Source organism: Mytilus trossulus, unplaced genomic scaffold (assembly GCF_036588685.1).
Source record: "Mytilus trossulus isolate FHL-02 unplaced genomic scaffold, PNRI_Mtr1.1.1.hap1 h1tg000373l__unscaffolded, whole genome shotgun sequence".
Classification (NCBI taxonomy): domain Eukaryota; kingdom Metazoa; phylum Mollusca; class Bivalvia; order Mytilida; family Mytilidae; genus Mytilus; species Mytilus trossulus.
In genome coordinates, this window is record NW_026963340.1 from 610,149 (window position 1) to 629,155 (window position 19,007).

The 19,007-nt window shown below is 31.6% G+C and overlaps 2 protein-coding genes across 2 annotated transcripts in view; one reads left to right on the forward strand and one right to left on the reverse strand.

Annotated features, from left to right (window-relative positions):
* Positions 1-2,577: 2,577 nt before the first annotated feature.
* Positions 2,578-3,915, forward strand: LOC134701994 (uncharacterized). Its single transcript, XM_063563105.1, has one exon. It carries the CDS (start codon positions 2,578-2,580, stop codon positions 3,913-3,915), a length of 1,338 nt encoding a protein of 445 aa, XP_063419175.1.
* Positions 3,916-5,574: 1,659 nt separating this feature from the next.
* Positions 5,575-19,007, reverse strand: part of LOC134701983 (nucleoporin 88-like) — a 28,238-nt gene continuing 14,805 nt past the window's right edge. The window contains exons 7-15 of the mRNA XM_063563094.1: positions 18,491-18,595; positions 17,768-17,840; positions 13,731-13,835; positions 13,023-13,166; positions 11,795-11,917; positions 8,519-8,665; positions 7,646-7,772; positions 6,763-6,881; positions 5,575-5,836 (exon numbers count right to left, since the gene is read on the reverse strand). Of these exons, the coding sequence (XP_063419164.1) occupies positions 5,773-5,836; positions 6,763-6,881; positions 7,646-7,772; positions 8,519-8,665; positions 11,795-11,917; positions 13,023-13,166; positions 13,731-13,835; positions 17,768-17,840; positions 18,491-18,595 (1,007 nt within the window). The 3' untranslated portion in view covers positions 5,575-5,772. The remainder of the gene's footprint in view (positions 5,837-6,762; positions 6,882-7,645; positions 7,773-8,518; positions 8,666-11,794; positions 11,918-13,022; positions 13,167-13,730; positions 13,836-17,767; positions 17,841-18,490; positions 18,596-19,007) is intronic.

Sequence of the window (19,007 nt, forward strand, 5' to 3'; positions counted from 1 at the left end):
GGATAGCACATCCTAAATATTCAGAAATGTTCTTTCTGTCCGTTAATTAAGAAAAGATAATGGTAAACCTATCGATCCTTTAACCAAACTTATTCTAGAAGGGTACCAATTCAACGCTATAATTAGATCATGTGGACATTGTTTTTATTGGTATCAATATTGCTTTTGGTATCAGTAAATTAAAAGCAAACTGAATACTAATGTTATATACATATAGAAATTCATGGATCTACAATATATCGATACCTGTACCTTGGCATTGCACAAGCTCATGTTTTTCTCGGACTGTTTGTGATGCCTTAACACAAAATCCATTGGATGTTGGATGTGTATCGATTGATAATTTAGTCGATGAAGGATTTTCAAATAGTTGTTAGTGGCTATGAACTAGCTGTCAGGAACTGCGAGTACTCTCAGATTATAGTGTCTTTTTTTGTTGGGATATACAAGTACCCAGCCGAGTCCACTATCCTACTGATGATTTACGCCTTTTTCAACAGATTTTTAGAGTTCGTTCTAATGTTATACTGTTACCCCACTGTTTCAGATGAGGGAAGGGTTGGATTTCCGCCACATTCTGTACATAATTCAGGCCGTTAGTTTTCTCGTTTTAATTGTTTTACATTTGTCATTTCGGGGCCTTTCATAGATGACTATGCAGTATGGGCTTTGCTCATTGTTGAACACCTTACAATGAAATATAATTGTTAATTTTTGTGTCATTTGGTATCTTGTGGAGAGAAATCTCATTGGCAATCTTCTTCTTTTTATATATATCCTGGTGGACTGACTTTTAAAACGCTTATAGTAACAATGAAAACTGTTCTTTTCTGGATATTGATATATATAATTTTAAAAAGGGGGCTTTATACCAAAATTTATGATAAAATTAGGGATGTCAACGAGTACTCAAGTATTGCTCAGTAGTTTCGAGTATTGAATACCAAAATGATATTCGCCTAATCGGTTTCCTGTGATGTTGCTTTCTTAAGCTTAAACAAAAAATAAAATTATTGACAGCACCTCCGAGGAAATTAAATGTTAATCAAAACTAATAAAAATTAAAATATGATTTGAATGTGTGCATGCAACTGTCTTAAAAATCCTCCAAACAGAGGAAGGCTATGAACAAGTCTACTTTGCCTAGGCTTACACCTTTAGCTAATCTAAGTGATTCCTGCACCTCTGTATCGTCAGGTTATATGTTTTCATCAGCAGAACTGTTAGTTATCTAACAAAGTTGAGATATTGCCTCGTCCTAGATAAAAATGACAAGAAACTATTTTTGAATGAAAACAAATCCTTTGCACGCTGTGTCAGCCCTATGAAAATGATTAAATAAACTGATCATAGATATCAGGACTAGGTAATAATGTTGAGGGTTTTACGTTCATAAGACAACCCACAATACATAAAATGGGTATAATTTTGTGTTTCCATTTTGTAAATGTTTTACTGAGAGAGTACTTGAGTAATGCTCGGTAAATCCAACAAGTACTCAATTAGTAATATTTAGAGTTGATATCCCTAAATAAAAAAATATTTCCTATTGTTATCAAGATGGCACCTTTCCCTTGTCACCATCTTATGGTGTTATGTACATATATATATATATATATATATATATAAAAGTCTATAAAAAGGACCAACCAGCAAATTTACTATGTACCGGATCGTCTAGAATAGGCGATACTATGCAGATAAGGAAAAAATTATATCAGTCTAAAGATTTGCACAACGGTACTGATATAAGGTGTTATAAAACGAAAATGTTGTTATAAAATCGTGTTGACAAATATTTCGGCTCAACAAATGGCCTTCTTCTTGTGTCACAAGTTTTAACAATACTGATACATAATGTACAAGGTGTGAAAATAGATCAGTGATAATACAGGTAAGTTTTGGTCGATTGATTTTAATCCTGAATATCATAATTTAAACAAAACACTTTAAATCAATATACGTGACTGTGTATATTAACAATAAAAATAAGTGAAAAACAAGGACTGTTAGTATTTCTTATTGATGCCGTTTGGGTGATGTACATTAAGTTCCTTTATCCAAAAGCTTTCCCGAACCTGTCGCTGTGTATCACTCCAGTGAATGTTCTGTTCAATCACTAGAATTTTCATGCGGTTAAAGTCATCAAGTTTGTGATCCGACAGTCTGAAGTGCTGAGAGACTGGAAGAAGTGGCTTCTTCGAGATATCACTCCTATGGCCATTGAGGCGTTTGTGGAAAGGCTGCTTTGACTCACCAACATATTGGAGGCCACAAACCGAACATTCTAGTATGTAAATAACATTCATACTTTTGCAGGTAACATTGCAAAATATCTTATAGTTATTTTCGGTTGCCTTACTGTGAAATGTTGACGAATGCTGCATCTGTAAACAGCATTTGCAGCGTTTTTCTCCACACGTACGACATTCTCCAGGAGTACTTCTATTATCAGACACTTCAGCCCGCACTAGTAGGTTCCGCAGACTACTAGGTTGCCTAAAAGCTATCATTGGAGGCTCAGGGAAAATCTTGGACAGTTTGGAATTCTTTTCAACTGATTTCCAATGCTCACGAATGACACCAAAGCTGTTTTTGAGAGATGGGTGCAAAGAAGTTTGGAATTCCAGACCAGTAAAATATCCACCTACTGAATGCCTGGTCAAAATGCTCACGCTGGTACTTAAGAAAAACAACTTTACTTTTGATGGAGATCATTATTTGCAAGTAAATGGAACTGTCATGGGCACCAAAATGGCTCCGTCATATGCCAACATATTTATGGGCAAATTAGAGAAACAACTCCTTGAAACTTCCATCGAAAAACCGCTTTCCTGGTTTAGATTTATAGATGATGTGGATATGAAATGGAACAAAAGCGACGAGGATTTAGACACTTTTATCACTCATGCCAACAACATTCATCATAGTATCAAATTTACTCATGAGAAGTCTAAATCCAAAATCGCCTTTCTCGATACTTCAAGTTCGCTCACAGAGGGCATCATATCTACAGATTTATATTCTAAGCCTACTGACACTCATCAATATTTGTCCCCTAAAAGTTGCCATCCTGCTCATCTTACCAAGAGCATTCCATACAGTCAGGCACTTAGAGTCAAGCGAATATGCTCCAACACAGAAACAACTAAAAGACAACTGCGTAAACTTGAAACTCGCTTGAAGAAAAGGGGCTACAAACACAGAAATGTCAAAAAGAGCTTTCAGAAAGCGGAGTCAATTCCGAGGAGTGAACTATTGGAATACAAAGTTAAAAAGAAAAATAAAAGGACTCCATGTGTTCTTACTTATCACCCATCTCTCAAAAACAGCTTTGGTGTCATTCGTGAGCATTGGAAATCAGTTGAAAAGAATTCCAAACTGTCCAAGATTTTCCCTGAGCCTCCAATGATAGCTTTTAGGCAACCTAGTAGTCTGCGGACCTACCTACTAGTGCGGGCTGAAGTGTCTGATAATAGAAGTACTCCTGGAGAATGTCGTACGTGTGGAGAAAAACGCTGCAAATGCTGTTTACAGATGCAGCATTCGTCAACATTTCACAGTAAGGCAACCGAAAATAACTATAAGATATTTTGCAATGTTACCTGCAAAAGTATGAATGTTATTTACATACTAGAATGTTCGGTTTGTGGCCTCCAATATGTTGGTGAGTCAAAGCAGCCTTTCCACAAACGCCTCAATGGCCATAGGAGTGATATCTCGAAGAAGCCACTTCTTCCAGTCTCTCAGCACTTCAGACAGTCGGATCACAAACTTGATGACTTTAACCGCATGAAAATTCTAGTGATTGAACAGAACATTCACTGGAGTGATACACAGCGACAGGTTCGGGAAAGCTTTTGGATAAAGGAACTTAATGTACATCACCCAAACGGCATCAATAAGAAATACTAACAGTCCTTGTTTTTCACTTATTTTTATTGTTAATATACACAGTCACGTATATTGATTTAAAGTGTTTTGTTTAAATTATGATATTCAGGATTAAAATCAATCGACCAAAACTTACCTGTATTATCACTGATCTATTTTCACACCTTGTACATTATGTATCAGTATTGTTAAAACTTGTGACACAAGAAGAAGGCCATTTGTTGAGCCGAAATATTTGTCAACACGATTTTATAACAACATTTTCGTTTTATAACACCTTATATCAGTACCGTTGTGCAAATCTTTAGACTGATATATATATATATATATATCAACTTGTAAGATTGAATGTGTATGTAACAACAAATGTGATTGTTATGAAGGAAATCCCTGTATCGCTGAAAAATTAGTACATCAGGATTTTCGATATCAAAAACTTTTCATTAACTGTTTATTTATTTTCTTACAGTTATCATCTGTACATGACAGTACAATGACATCATTAATAAATGTAAAACAATGTGCAGGCATCTTCTTTTACCTACAGGTATTTCAAATACAATCTTTTATGGTAATATTCTATATAAAGCACAGAAACACCATCAACCACCTCCTAAGCTAACCAACCTTTAAACAGATTTATTCAGAAGGTATAAAGTTATGACACTTTGTCAAGTCATTAAAACAACATCTTTTGGGATTCTCTATACAGTTTTTGCATCAGAAATAAACACATTAATTTCAAACACCAGTTGTTGGCATGATACAATGAGCTATGTTCTTCTCATATATTTTATAATGGTGTGGTACTAAAACCCTGATGGAAAGGATTGTGCATCATTTCATATGTAGAAGACATAATATTTCGGTTTAGTTGAGGTCTGGAGCTAGCATGTAAGAAACTACAAGTAGTCTTTTGCTAGCAAGTGAATATGTGAGTTACTTCTCACTAATGATACCCCCTGCTAAAAGTATAAGGTGAACAGGAATTTGTTGAGCAATTAATCTGAAAACACATCACATGGTTAAAAATTAATGTGACTCAAATAAACCCCCGACACCAAACTTCTGAAATCCTTGTAATGTAGTTCTTAAGAAAGATGCAATGAAATATATTCAAGGGACAGATGTACGAACAAACAGAAATAAAACAGTATAACTTGACTTTTTTTTTAAGCAGGGGTATAATTTGATATAATTGTTGATTTGCTTAGTTTCTTCTGTTACCTAATCTGGTATATGACTCGGACTTCTTTTAACTGAGTTTTACGAGCGTATTACTGTGTATTTGTTTTTTTTACATTGGCTAGAGGTATAGGGGAGGGTTGAGGTCTCACAAAACTTGTTTTATTCTGCCATATGTTTGCACCTGTCTCAATCAGGAGCATCTGGCCTTCGTTAATCTTGTATGTTGTTTTTTTTAAATTTTGGTTCATTTATGTTTCTGAGATTAGTGTTACATCGATTTTAACACAGTTTTGTTAAGGGGTCAGCTGGAGACCGCTTCAAGGGGCTGGATTTTTGTGTTGTGTTGAAGACCCATAGGTGACTTTTGGGACAGGAGTATAAAAGTATAATAAGTTATTGTACAAATAAAAAGTAAAGTAACATTTTGAGCACATACATATTCATCTCTTTCTATTACAAAACTACAACAAATATTTTAATTGTCATTTTTCATATAACATTAATTTTTTGATGAATGAACCTTCAGTCACTATACAAAAGTCATACATCACAATATCAAAGACAGTCACAGAACTTCCATAATGAGATGATTTCAAAACAATGAAATAAGTTATTTCACACCAGTGTCTCAGTTCTCCATACCTCAGGAGAATTATCACAGTAAAGCATTCTATAACACTATTCAACAGGTCAAACTCCTGACTCCATTTTCATCTGATTGACTCTTCTCATCAATTCGTTCAACTCATCTCCCCTGAAATAAGTAAAATTATTTATTGAATGATAGCTATTTGTAAGCATTGAATAAACCTCAAATTAACATTTGCTAAAATTTCATAGCAAAAAAGCATACATTGAGTAAGATCATATTTATTATTTCAGTTCTTATATAGTGGTTCAATTAAATCTAGTTTCCTTTAAAGTTCCTTTAACCTCAGCACTGACACACATGTATATAAATATTTTACAATTTTTTCAGATGTTAATTTGTTGAAATTCCTGTTATGAATCAAATACAATTGAATATCTATGCTTTCAATGACAGCTAAAATGATTTTCATATAACCAAATGGCATTCCTTTACTTCACATATAGCGTATTTTAGTAATACTCAACCACACCAGTGCTAGTACTCAGAACTTAACCTTAACCTTAAACATGTTCAAATTTCTTAACTCTGACTAAGACATTAATTTTTCATTCACTCCACACTTAAAACTAGTTATGAACATATTTTAGTTCTAAAAGCTTAATTATCTCATATCGGATACATTATTTACAGCAATACATTCAATAACCCAACTTGATTGTGTTAAAAAGAACCTTATATATTTTTTTAAACATTTTGTTTCAAATTGCAAAAGAGCGGTTTTAATTTAGAGGACAAAATATAAAGTTATTCAACAGACAACAGACCCAAAATGAGGACAAAAGCTCTCACTGACTCTTTGAAATAATACAAAAAATTGTATCCTATGCTCTTCAACTTCATACTTCATTTGGCCTTTTAAACACTGATGAGTCTTTTGTAGACGAAACCCGCATCTGGCGTATAAATAAAATTTTAATCCTGTATCTATGATGAGTTTCTGAACAAACTATGTTTTAAAGACTCATACATGTATCAAAATATCAGCGTAACTTACGCTGACTAAACAGATTTCTATAAATAACACCTACTCTTTTCTCATGGTGTCTTTAATCTGTTTGAGCTGGGTATCTTTTAACACAGGACTGGACACAGAATTATTCTTCTGGTTATCAATCTGTCTCTTCTGATATTTCTGTTTTATTTCAAGCTAAAAGAAAGCAAGAGAAGGATAAAAGATATTTTTGTGATTAAGTCTTCATTCATTAACTAAATTACTTCTGTTGAAATTGAAGATTTCTTATGGCTTAAATTTCTTTCTTCAAAGGGGCACTAGCTGTCAAATTCATGTAAACTCATTTGACTCAAATTCTCATCAGTGTCTTAGCATCTGCCAATAAAAAATATAACTCCAGTGAACTTTACCCTTTGATAAAGCAGTTCTGCATAGCACAAAACATATTTCCTTTTTTTTTTTATTATATTCACATGTTTTCAAAATGATTAATATTGGCCGTGAAACATTTATAAATTTTAATCCATTTCATTCAAAAAAAAGTAAAATTACAAAAATACTGAACTCAGAGTAAAATCAATTAGGAAAGTTCATAATCATATGGCAAAATCAAATAGCAAAACTCATCGAAAACGAATGGACAAGAACTGTCATATTCCTGACTTGGTACAGGCATTTTCAAATGTAGAAAATGGTGGATTAAACCTAGTTCTATAGCTCTAACCCTCTCATTATGCTCTCAGAAAGAGCAATCTCAAAATGGTTTTTGCCAAGATAACTCAATTAAAAATTTCCTAAAAAATGATCAACAGAAAGCTTTACATTTACTTCCCTGATAATGACTTTACTTAACTCCCCTTAATGCTTTCAAATTTACCAGTAAAAATTGAATGTTTCTCATATGTTAACTTTACATGTATACCATATCATACCTACTGCTAAGTTAATGAACCCCATACCTGTTGTAAATTAGTTTTATAACTCTCTAATTTATCATGCATTGTTTCTAACTCTCTCTTCATGGTCCTCTCGGCCTCAGACAGAACTGGAAGTCTGGCTTGTAACTTTCTCATTATGTTTTCTATTCTGTTAAAAGAAAATTCTCAATGTACATCTGTTTTTTTTTGTTTAATTTATTTTACCTCAACATATAAATGCAGCAATGTAACAGTGTTTATATCCCATTTATTTCTCAAGGAACTTAAAAGTTAACAATGACTGATATCTTTTTGTCTCATCAACTGATCATATGGGTAAAGTATGCTACTACAAAGTTGAAAATAACACAGCCATGGACCAGGTAGATATACTTTAAGATTCCATTATACATGTTATTAGATTCACCCAGGTTTCATTATAAAATTTAAGAGATATATATTGTACATTTATTGTTGTTATCGGTAATTTATCTTTTGAATATATTGAAAAAGTTTTGTTAGCATCCCTGCTTTTAGAGAGAGATTAGAATATAGAATGAAATGTTCTTCTGCTTGTTGTTCGGTGTGAGCCAAGGCTCTGTGTTGAAGGCCGTACATTGACCTATAATGGTTTACTTTTATAAATTGTTATTTGGATGGAGAGTTGGCTCATTGGCACTCACACCACATCTATGTGTGTTTGGAATTTTTATGAAACCTGTCCTGTTACAATTTTTTGTAATAATAAAAGCATCTTTAAATTTCTGAATTTACCTTAGCATAAGAAAGTGGTGTACTTTAAACAGTTGACAACAACGCTTGAGTGTATAAAATTTCGTGATATGGTATTTTATTTCAAAGGAAGAATCTTTTTTTTTTAGTTTGCAATAATATATTTTCTTCTTTAATAAGTACCTTTTCAGAATTTCATCATTTTTATCTTGACACTCGTCACACTTGACACCTAGTTCTCCTGCTCGGTCATGCATGTCTGCCTTTAACTGAGACAGATAATCCAAATCATTAGACTGGGTCTCTTTCAGATTTGTTAAAATCCTTACTCTACAATAGAAACCAATATAACAAATCACTCAAATTTAAAGATAAGAAAAGTACATTTCAAAATATAACCTTGAATTCATTATTTTTGTCTTGTCTTGTAATTACATGTCTAACTTCCTGAATATAACATTTTGAGAGGTCTCTAATAAACATTTTTACACTTTTGGTATTTAGCTAAATTTTGTCTGTGAATGGTCTTTTATCTGTTCCGAATCATATACTGACTTTCAGCAACAATCACAATTGTGATGTCACAATTTAGGAGAACTTGTGTAATTTATGGTTTGGTAGACAAATGTGCATACAAGTGACCAATTGCATCCCTGTTAATCCGACCTTATTACAATTCCTATTGTATTCATTGTTCATCCTGCAAATGCATGTAATACTGGAGGTTATGCAAAGTTTTATCTTGTATTTTTTTTTACTACTGTGAACTGCAACAGTTGATGGCAGCAATATCAATTTGGATAAATTGACAAAAAAGTGTTATGGTTTGCATCTATGAAAATACTGATAGATTCACGTTTCCAAATATTTTTGCTTAGTAATATTGAAATTGGAAGGTGCCTCATTTATAGTTTTATAAGTTGTTTCTGCTATGTAGTTGTTTGAAGTTCTAGTTAAATTACTGTATCATTTTCTTTGTAATAAAACATCTGACACTGGATACACAAAAAAAAACAATAAATCATAATTCAGGTTTATTTTTTTCCAAAATATGAAGCCAGAATTTCAACTTAAAATAAATTGCACAAGAAGTTCCAATGATTGAGTTTTGGAAAATTGGAAAACCGCAACAAACACTTATATCAAAAGGTCTATACAGTTTTTTAATAAATTTCTAAACATGTACATTACATTCCTACTTTTCCAAATACACACACACTTGTTTGTTTAACTTAAGTTCTTAAAGTCGGCAACACTGCTTAATAAAAGAACTCTTACATGTATTTCTAGAAGCATGTTATTGCATGACCACACAACTTATCATAGTGAGCCTAAAATATCTTATTACTTTTCAAACCGTCCATGTAAAAACACAAATCAAACTACACATACATTCCATGCATAAATAATACTTAATAACCCTATGAATCAATTAAACAGCCGTCCAAATCAATTAAATACATGTACAGAATATAACATGTCACTTATATATGGCCCCTCCCTTAACCCTATTAATCAATTACACAAATGTCCAAATCAATAAAGTACATGTATGGAATATGACATGTCAATTATACATGTCTCCTCCCCCAACACCTGTCAATCAAACTTTGGTCATTGAACAATTAATTTATTTCGAATCAATTTTAGTACATTTATAGAATGTTACATGTCAAATTAAACATGGCTCCTCCCCTAAACCCTGTCAATCAAAGTTTGGTCATTTATTGGAATGATTGCCATGTTGTTTTTCACCCTAATAAAACAGTCTGAGATCTGTAGGAGGAGTCTAGTTAAATCCGGTTCATATTATTGCATAATAAAATATAATGATGAACATCATCATAATCTATGTGTCAAAAGAGGCGAGAAATTCTTAAACACTATTAACATATTTTCTTTTAATTAGCATTCAATTTTTTTAAAAGTCCTATTAGTCAGATGTAAAATTAAATCATTCCTATTTTCATTCTCTTTACAACCTTTGACCCTGAACAATCATAGGTTTTCTTTGTTTGAATTGTTTCACATTTTGTCACGTCAGTACTTTTTACAGCTGATTTATAATAGTATTTTTTTGCTCATTGTTAAGGGGTTGTACATTGACCTATTGTCGCATAAATCTGCTTTAAAGGAACTCTGTTGGATAGTTTTCTCATTGACAATCAAACATCAACTCTTTATCTTTATATATTAGCTGTAAATTCAAAAATAATTGTGTGCATTTATTTAAATATTGTGATTTTTTCATTTAAGACTTATATTGGATTTGTCATTTTAGACTAATATGGGATTTTAATTTTTTGTGAGGAAAAGTCTGTTCAATTCATATAATAGATTTCAAAATGCAAGTTTAAATTATTGTGATAAAAAAAAAAAAAAAAAAGCGATTATATCCCCGTCACAGTTTTCACCATTATATTATTAAAAAACTTCAATAATTTCTGAATTTACAGTATTTGCTGTAAAAAAAACCAACAAATTAAAAAAAAAAAAGCTCTATCTTTGGAAAATTATATTAGTTGTAATTTTTGGAACATATATACAAGCCATGCAATTCTATAGATTATATATTTATTTTTTGTACAAACAATTATGAAGTGACCGATAAAAAGATATTACATTGAGATTTGTTTGTTTATATATTTAATAAGCAACATTGTAAATAAACAATTTCCAAACAATAACAAACAGACATTTATGTTATTGTAAAGAGTCTTCTGGCCACAGACATGGACACTGTCCTATTTTTGTTACAATAGTAGGTGCAATCCGGCCATAATGGTCAGTTTATGATTGATCAATTGACAGTTAGTGACCATTTATATCCAATATTGTCAGCCAATAATATTGATAAGGTGTTTAATCTGTCGTTAACACTGCATTCTTATAACCGATTGGTCAAGATATTTCATGGGAACTAGAATTACTTCTTATGATAAACTTTTATATGACTTTGTCTTAATCTAAAGGTCAATCTATTCAACACTGGAATTATTCTTTGAAAATTTCAAAGTTTTGCAAATTAATTTCCTAATATTATGACTTTATGTCATCATTTAAATAAAGGTCAATAGATTCAGCTCTGGAACTATTCTTCAAATCAATTTCCTAATTTTTATGTTTTTGTGTTCTTATTCATTTGAGGTACACAATTTATTACACTAGAAAACAATGAATACAACAAATTATAGACACTGGAAAAAACAGTTGGTTCTTAAATTGTTATCTATAATGTTGTTTAATTTATATCAAAATGCAACTAAAATTTGACTTATTTCTATGCTGAATATTTTTATATTGCAGCACAGACTACCCAAAAATATTTTTATACTGATGTGAATGCAAAATTACTAGCCATGGTTGATATCACAGAATTATAACAAATTAAAAGCTATAATAAAATATATTCCTCTTTGAACACCTGTGTTTCTTCAGGGTCAAGATTTAGGACCCTACCTTTTCTGTATAGCTTGTTGAGCCAAATCTTGTTTCTGAAGATATTCCTCTCTAAACACTTGTGTTGTACGACCCAACAACTGGTAACATTCCTGTTGGGTCATTTCAGTCTTTTTACCTGATCTTAAAATACAGGTTATCAAAATGTTATTTCAATAAATAGACAATACAAATTGTAATTATTTTTCTCCGTTAAGTTGTAGTTATGAATGTGTCCATTTAATTACTTTTTACAGGACCCAAACATAAAGCAAGAACATGATTTCCTATTTTTCAATATTTAAAATTTGAAGCTCATGTGTACTTAGGGACGACATAAAAAAATCAATGAAGGATAAAAAACTTAATTCAAATAGTTTGGGGACGGGGGTGGTTGCGGGTGGGGTCAAATTGCTGCAAGTTTTGTTTTAATTGACATAGATTTTACATATATATCCTTATTGGTCAATCAATTTTCCCAAATTAAGTTAAGAGGGGGGTAAGTGAAAAAACTATATGAATTAAGTTTTTTATCCTTCATTGAACTTTTGATGTCATCCCTTACTAAATTTATTAATATTACAAAATTATTTCTTGTAGGATTACTGTCCTACAATCTGTTGAAAACTATATTACAGCATTGTACAAGGTCATGTTTTCTCTGACTGTTTTTGAAGTTTTTACACTAAATCCATTGGATATTGGATGTGTACTGATTGATATTTTAGTCTTAGATATGTGATCTTTTTATTAGTTATTAGCTTTGAACTAGCTGTCAGTAACTGTGAGTATTGCAGATCTGTACTTTCTGTCCTTTGTGGTGTGTTCGTTGTATTTGCTTTGATGAGTTTAGGTCTTAAAATCATTGTTTTTGTGTTATGCTGTTACACCACTGTCACTGGTTACTGGAAGATATGTGTGTGCTTGTCTCAAAGTCAGGAGCCTGTTATTCAGTGGTTGACCTTTGTTGCTGTTTTGTCATATTAATTTTTCGTTTATTGTTGTGTACATAAATGAGGCAGTTTTCACATTTGAATTGTTTTACATTTATCATCTCAAGGTCTTTTAAAGCATGATATGCAGTATTGTTTTTTGCTCATTGTTGAAGAGCTGTATAGTTAACTACAGTTACTAACTTCTACATCAATTGGTCTCTGATGAAGAGTTGTCTTATTGCCAATTGTACCACATCTTTTCAATTTATACTAATAAATTTATGAAAGGTGACAAAAATGTTGTGAAAACTTACTTTAACAAGGGATTAGTGAAGTTCTTTTGCAACACCTTGGCTATATATTGATCAAATGGCTCCCTGGGTAATTTACGTAATGGAGATCTAATTGTCCCTGTTGGTGTCTGCAAACTAGATGTGGTATATGTTACCATTCTGGACCTGTGAATAGAATATAATCTACTATAAAAATTAACATTGTGTTGCATGCATTTATTTTTCACAATTTTTGAATAACAGGAAATTGGGCATAGAAATACTACTGTAAAGATTTTAAAATGTCAGTAAATGAAATTTTTGTAATAATAAACATCGTGGCAAAAATTCTAAATTTTCAGTTATTGAAAGAAAGATAACTCTTTTCATATGGAGATAACATTTTAAGTGTCTATGTTGTTATCACAAAAGAAGGAATTGAACATATTAATTACTTGTAGTTGTATTTCATAATTTTAAACTGCCACTAGAATATACTGATATTTTGGATAGAATACATTTTTACTTGTAACACACATGAGATGTTACAGAAGTAATCAAACATGCAAAGGATGTCAAATTTTCTATATTTGAAGCCTCATATCTATCTCCCTAATTGAATAAGATGTTACTGTTTGTTTTATACCTCCTGCACTTTCAAATGGAAGACACTTGTTAGAGAGTCATACCACTATGAAAGAGAAACTGATACAATAATCTACATTTTGTGGTACTTCAGGGAGATCTTACCTAAGAGGAAGAGAGATAAACTCTATATCACTGGTCAATGTTAACAGGGCTGATCCTTTCTGCCACTCCTTTACAACAGCTAGTCCTATTACTGGTGCTGGGGGACTGTAATTGAGAATAAAAGTCAAATTATAAGTGTCAAAAATATTCAATTCATGAGCAAGTGTTTAATGGTAAGATATCCATTGTAGAACATAGAAAAATAATGATCTTGTTTTAGTATTTATATTATCATCTACAAATATCCGGTTTGAGAGAGGTATATTGACCATTTGAGGTCTTTTGTTTATTTGTGTTGTTGAGTGGCTGTCCATATTTTGCAACTAATTAGTCTAGTCAATCTAGCATAAAATTGACGCTAACCTTGAAGTAATTTCTACAGACAATTTTTAAGGAAACTTGAGGAAAACTAAAAAATCACGATTTTAAAATTCCTATGGAGATTTGCATTGCAATAGTAGATAATTCTGCAAAGAAGGAAGAGATATTAATAAAGTTTGATACAAAATTATAACTTTACCGCTTCTATTCAACAGAATGGATTGATTCTTGATATGTTAGTCATCTTGATAGTATAACATCAACTCAAAAGGTGTTTTCATATCAAGCTACAACCTAGATTTCATAACTTATTAGTTGACCATTTATTAGATTTTTCAGCATGTCAAGGTAAACAATCTCAAATTTAATAAAACATATTTATACACGGTAGATGCTGAACAAATATAATTTTCAAATATAAACAAAACCAAATTTTCACATTATTTTTTTAAAATGGTCACAGTGCCATAAATTTGCTATTTTTTTTATGAAAAATGTGCAACAAAAATTAAAAATACCCATAACACTTTGATTTTGTACATGTCATGAGCAGAATAATTATATAATATAGTCAAATACAAACTTATAACCCCATCAAAGTATCATACTTTACATGAATTTTAAGAAAATCAACCAAAAACTGACAAAATCAAAGAGCTGAAAGCTCTGAAAAAAAATTACGCCACTGTCTCTAATATTGGGATAGTTTTTATGCAAGTCTTGATTTTCACATACCGTAACTAGTTTAACAATGCAACATGTATCGTGAGCATATAATTGATATACGTATATGTGTGTGTGTGTGAAGTGAAGGTGACAACTGGCTGGTTTTTTAAGACAAATGAATAGGTCAAGACTAGCTGAATTGTACAAATAAATACCGTAGAAAGGCTTGTATATTTCTCACTGGTACTGAATCTGGGTCCGTTCGCTTCCATTCACGTTTGCGCCCACTCATTTTCACCCCTTTCACTTTCACACCCTACATGTTCGCACCCAATCTTAATTGGTTTTGTGTTTAATAACTCTGTAAGCAAGTGTTTTCTTATAAGTATAATTGTTGTCATTGTCTCAAAATAAAGTGAGACAGCAATTTTTTTTTGTGTTGAATAAATCTTAATCATGTTTTGGATAAGGTATTGCTAAAAATAATAATAATCCTTTCTAAATAAAGTGGTATTTTGTCAACGTTTTATTTTGTGTTGAATAACTCTTAATCATGTTTTGGTTAGTGTATTGCTATAACTTGTTTCATTGACTTGTTTCAAAATGAAGTGAGATTCTGACTATGTTTGTTTCTGCGTGTTGAATTAATTTTATCATGTTTTGGTTATATTGGTGGATTGCTATATTTTGGTTTCTATGTTTTATTGTTTCGTTGTTTCAGATCAATGGGACCAAGCTGTTAAAAACAATTATCTTTTGTGTTTTTTCCTTTAAAATCTTCAATGTTTTACTCATACCAAGCTATAAATACATTCAGTATTTACACCAAAGCAATTTAAAACAACAACCATGATTTTCCAATTATTCAACTTGAATTTGAATTAAAATTGGGCGCGAATGAGTGGAGTGTGAATGTGCGAACGTGAAGGGTGTGAAAATGTATTGGGCACAAACAGACCTGATACCACACAGTCTGAACCCCCTTCTCCCACAAAATATTAGGTAAATAATCTTTTTGTTACTGCTATCAAAGGTCTAATGAAACTCAGATAGTTTCAAACATTTGTCAAAGAATTCTAGTCAAACTGGCACCTAGTTAAATTGGCACCTTGACAAATCAGCACCTGGTTAAAATCGACACCTGATATAGTCAATTCGTCACCCATGTTCAATATATATTTTTAACAGTATTTTAAGCAATAGGGTAAAAATAAGAAAGGGATTGCCAGAATTTTTTTCAGTATTTAAGCAAAAAGAGTTAAATACTAACTTTCACATTTTTGGGTGTTCATGTACATTTTGTATATATTTATTTTTCTCAACTAATGACTTTTTTGGTGTATTTTTAATGATATATATATATATGAGTAGTCCAAATAATTATTACGTCTGGCAAGGCTTTTTAAATTTTATTCTGGAACACCTTCCTATGACCGCAAGGCTATGTTAATTTTTTTCTGGGACGCCTTCCTACGAACGTCGTAGGAAGGCGTCCCAGAAAAATAATAAAATAGCCTTGCCAGACATCATAATTATTTGGACTAATACATGAGATATTGTGTATTTTTCTGCATTATTTTAACCAGTTGAGCATTTTACAGGATTGTTGGTTTAATGCTGTTTAAACTTTACTGAAAAACAAACACCTTAAATTTGCTAATTATTTGGCATGAAAGTTTGATTTATTGAAAGGGACTCATAGTTTTCCATTTTATTTTAATAATTGACTTGTTTTTACAATTACACAAATTGTCTAATTGTTAAAACAACAGCTTTGGTAAGGGCTTCGTTGTTTACCTTTATATACTACATATTCACTTTCGTTTCATGGTTTACCAAAATACACAACAACATATTCACTATGTACTTGGTAACAGTAATTAATTAATTGAATAGAAAATATTATAACAAATATTATTGGATGCCAAATTGACGTCGAATAGGTGCCGATTTGACTAGATGCCAATTTAACCAGGTGCCGACTTGACTTGTACGTTTCAATTCCTCTGCGATCGTTTGCGGTATTTTCTTGAGAAAACCTATTTTCCATCATCAAAGAGAAGAAGAAACTGCTTTAAAATGATTCTGGAACGCTTCATGATTGTTAAAATAAGTTTAATTCACTCAAAAACAATTTTAAAACTTGCGATTAAACAGGAAGTTTCCAAAGCACGTGTAAAAGAAGAAATTAACCGGTGAGAGTGGAAAACGTATATGACAGATATCCCTATAGTACGACTTTGAAAGTAAAACAGTTCAATCCTTTTGTAAAACAATCTTTAATATACCTATCACATTAATGTTTGAAGGGTCTTAAGCTTATTCAAACCATATAAGTCGGTATGAAACACCAAAACGGAATGAACAATAACCGATTACGTTTTGTAGTTTACAAATTCTAAACTGGTTCCCGTCAAACTACAACACTTTGTTCGAGTGTAGTGGAATACAAGCAAAAACCAGTGTAAACTGGGTCCTGGCTGATTTAATACTACACAATGATGCATAATGATAACACAAGCAGATTCCAGTTTGTATGGAAAATAGGAAATACCAAACCAAGCGCGGTAGGCAGAGAAATGTAATGAAGTTCAGGTCGGCAGTTATGGAACAATGACTGCGTCATTTTCCAAAAAATGGACTATTTTTTGCGGAGTTATCTCCCTTTCCAATGTAAATTTCCATAAGAAATGAAAAATGCTGATTTTGAGTTTTCCTGAAGTTAGATTTTATGGGAATTTTTTCTGTGTATATTTGGGGCTTAATGCTATAGATAAGAACTTAAACATTTTCTGTTGCAACTAGTTTGAGGTTCAAACTTAGTTTTGACCGGACTAAATCCCATGTAACTGACTATGCTAATTTATTTTTAATGATTTTTTTCAACTTTTTTTCATGTATTTATTATAACAAAGTTTCGCATATGACGATATGTAAATTATTTAATATAATGAGCAGTGAAATGTTCACATGTGGTATTGTTTTAGTTAAAATATCTTTTACACAAAAATAATAAGAAAATTTGATGACATTATTGATCATTAACAAACCTAGATGGGAGAGGCTTTGTACACACTAAATGTTCCACTGTACATTCTAAATTCTCAGGCACATCACCATCCTCTATAATGAAATATATCATATATACAATCTCATTACAACAGAGCACATATGCAGTCAGGGTCAGAAAATACTGTGTACTATGGCCATGAAAGAATGCCTTCTTGTAAAATGACAGAACTCATATATTATCTGACATGTTAAAATTAGAAGTATTAAAAAAATTGACATATATCAATGATTTTGTGCAGAACAGTAAAATATATATTAAAAGGACAGGTACAATATGATGAACTTAAAAGGTATCTAAAAAAATGGAGAATTGTGAAATGTAGGTCAATGTGACCAAACTGTTACTGAATAGTATGGAATGTGTAATACAATATTTTACCCAAGATATTCAAGAGAATTGTGAAAAAAGATGCAAAATTCAGTCCCAGACTTAAATGCAAAATTTGTTACTGCATGGGAAAATCTGAATCTATGCTTTCCTTTAGTTTTTGTGTTTTTTGCTGGGCATATGCTGATCATGCACGCACACCCAATATCCTTTCTTTTCTATCATTCATACATTCTTGTAGAAATGATACAATTAGATGAAACATAAATTTCATATCCTGTTTGTTTTGCAACCTAACTGTAAACAAGATTAATAAGGGATAAATTGTTTTTCTTTCTTGAAATGAATTCTTATGCATTTGACCCTTTGATACCTTCTGACAGGAAATATTGTTGATAGTATTCCTCTATCCATGGTAGAGCGACAGTGTGGACCCCAGCAGCATGTAAACAATGATATCTGTCAGGAGCCAAGGCATCTGAAAAAACAAACGTAATTTTCTCATTTATCATCAATTTCGTGGTTAAAATTATTGAATTTTAATAAGTACACCTTTCAAGTAAACATTATAATAATGAAAGGCTATTTTTCAATTTTCAATCAAACTATCAAATGACCTTTATATATGACTTTGAAGATAAGTTATAGCTATACTTATATTTGATAGTTCCCTTTTCTACTGGAATACTAATGATATGGTATTTAGATTAATAGAAATAGGATACACGTGGCAAAACTTTAAATTGAAGAAAGATACTTTTATTTTTCTAAGGCCCAAAAAATAATAATTGTGTTTCCGCTAATGTGGTGGAAAAAAAAAAGGGAAGGTAGGTACACAGCTACTTTTGCATAGGTACTATTTTTGTACTAAAAATCTGTAGTTCTGGAAA

Excerpts from the sequence above, each read along its gene's own strand:
- LOC134701994 (XM_063563105.1), top strand. The coding sequence starts at position 2,578 with ATGACACCAAAGCTGTTTTTGAGAGATGGGTGCAAAGAAGTTTGGAAT.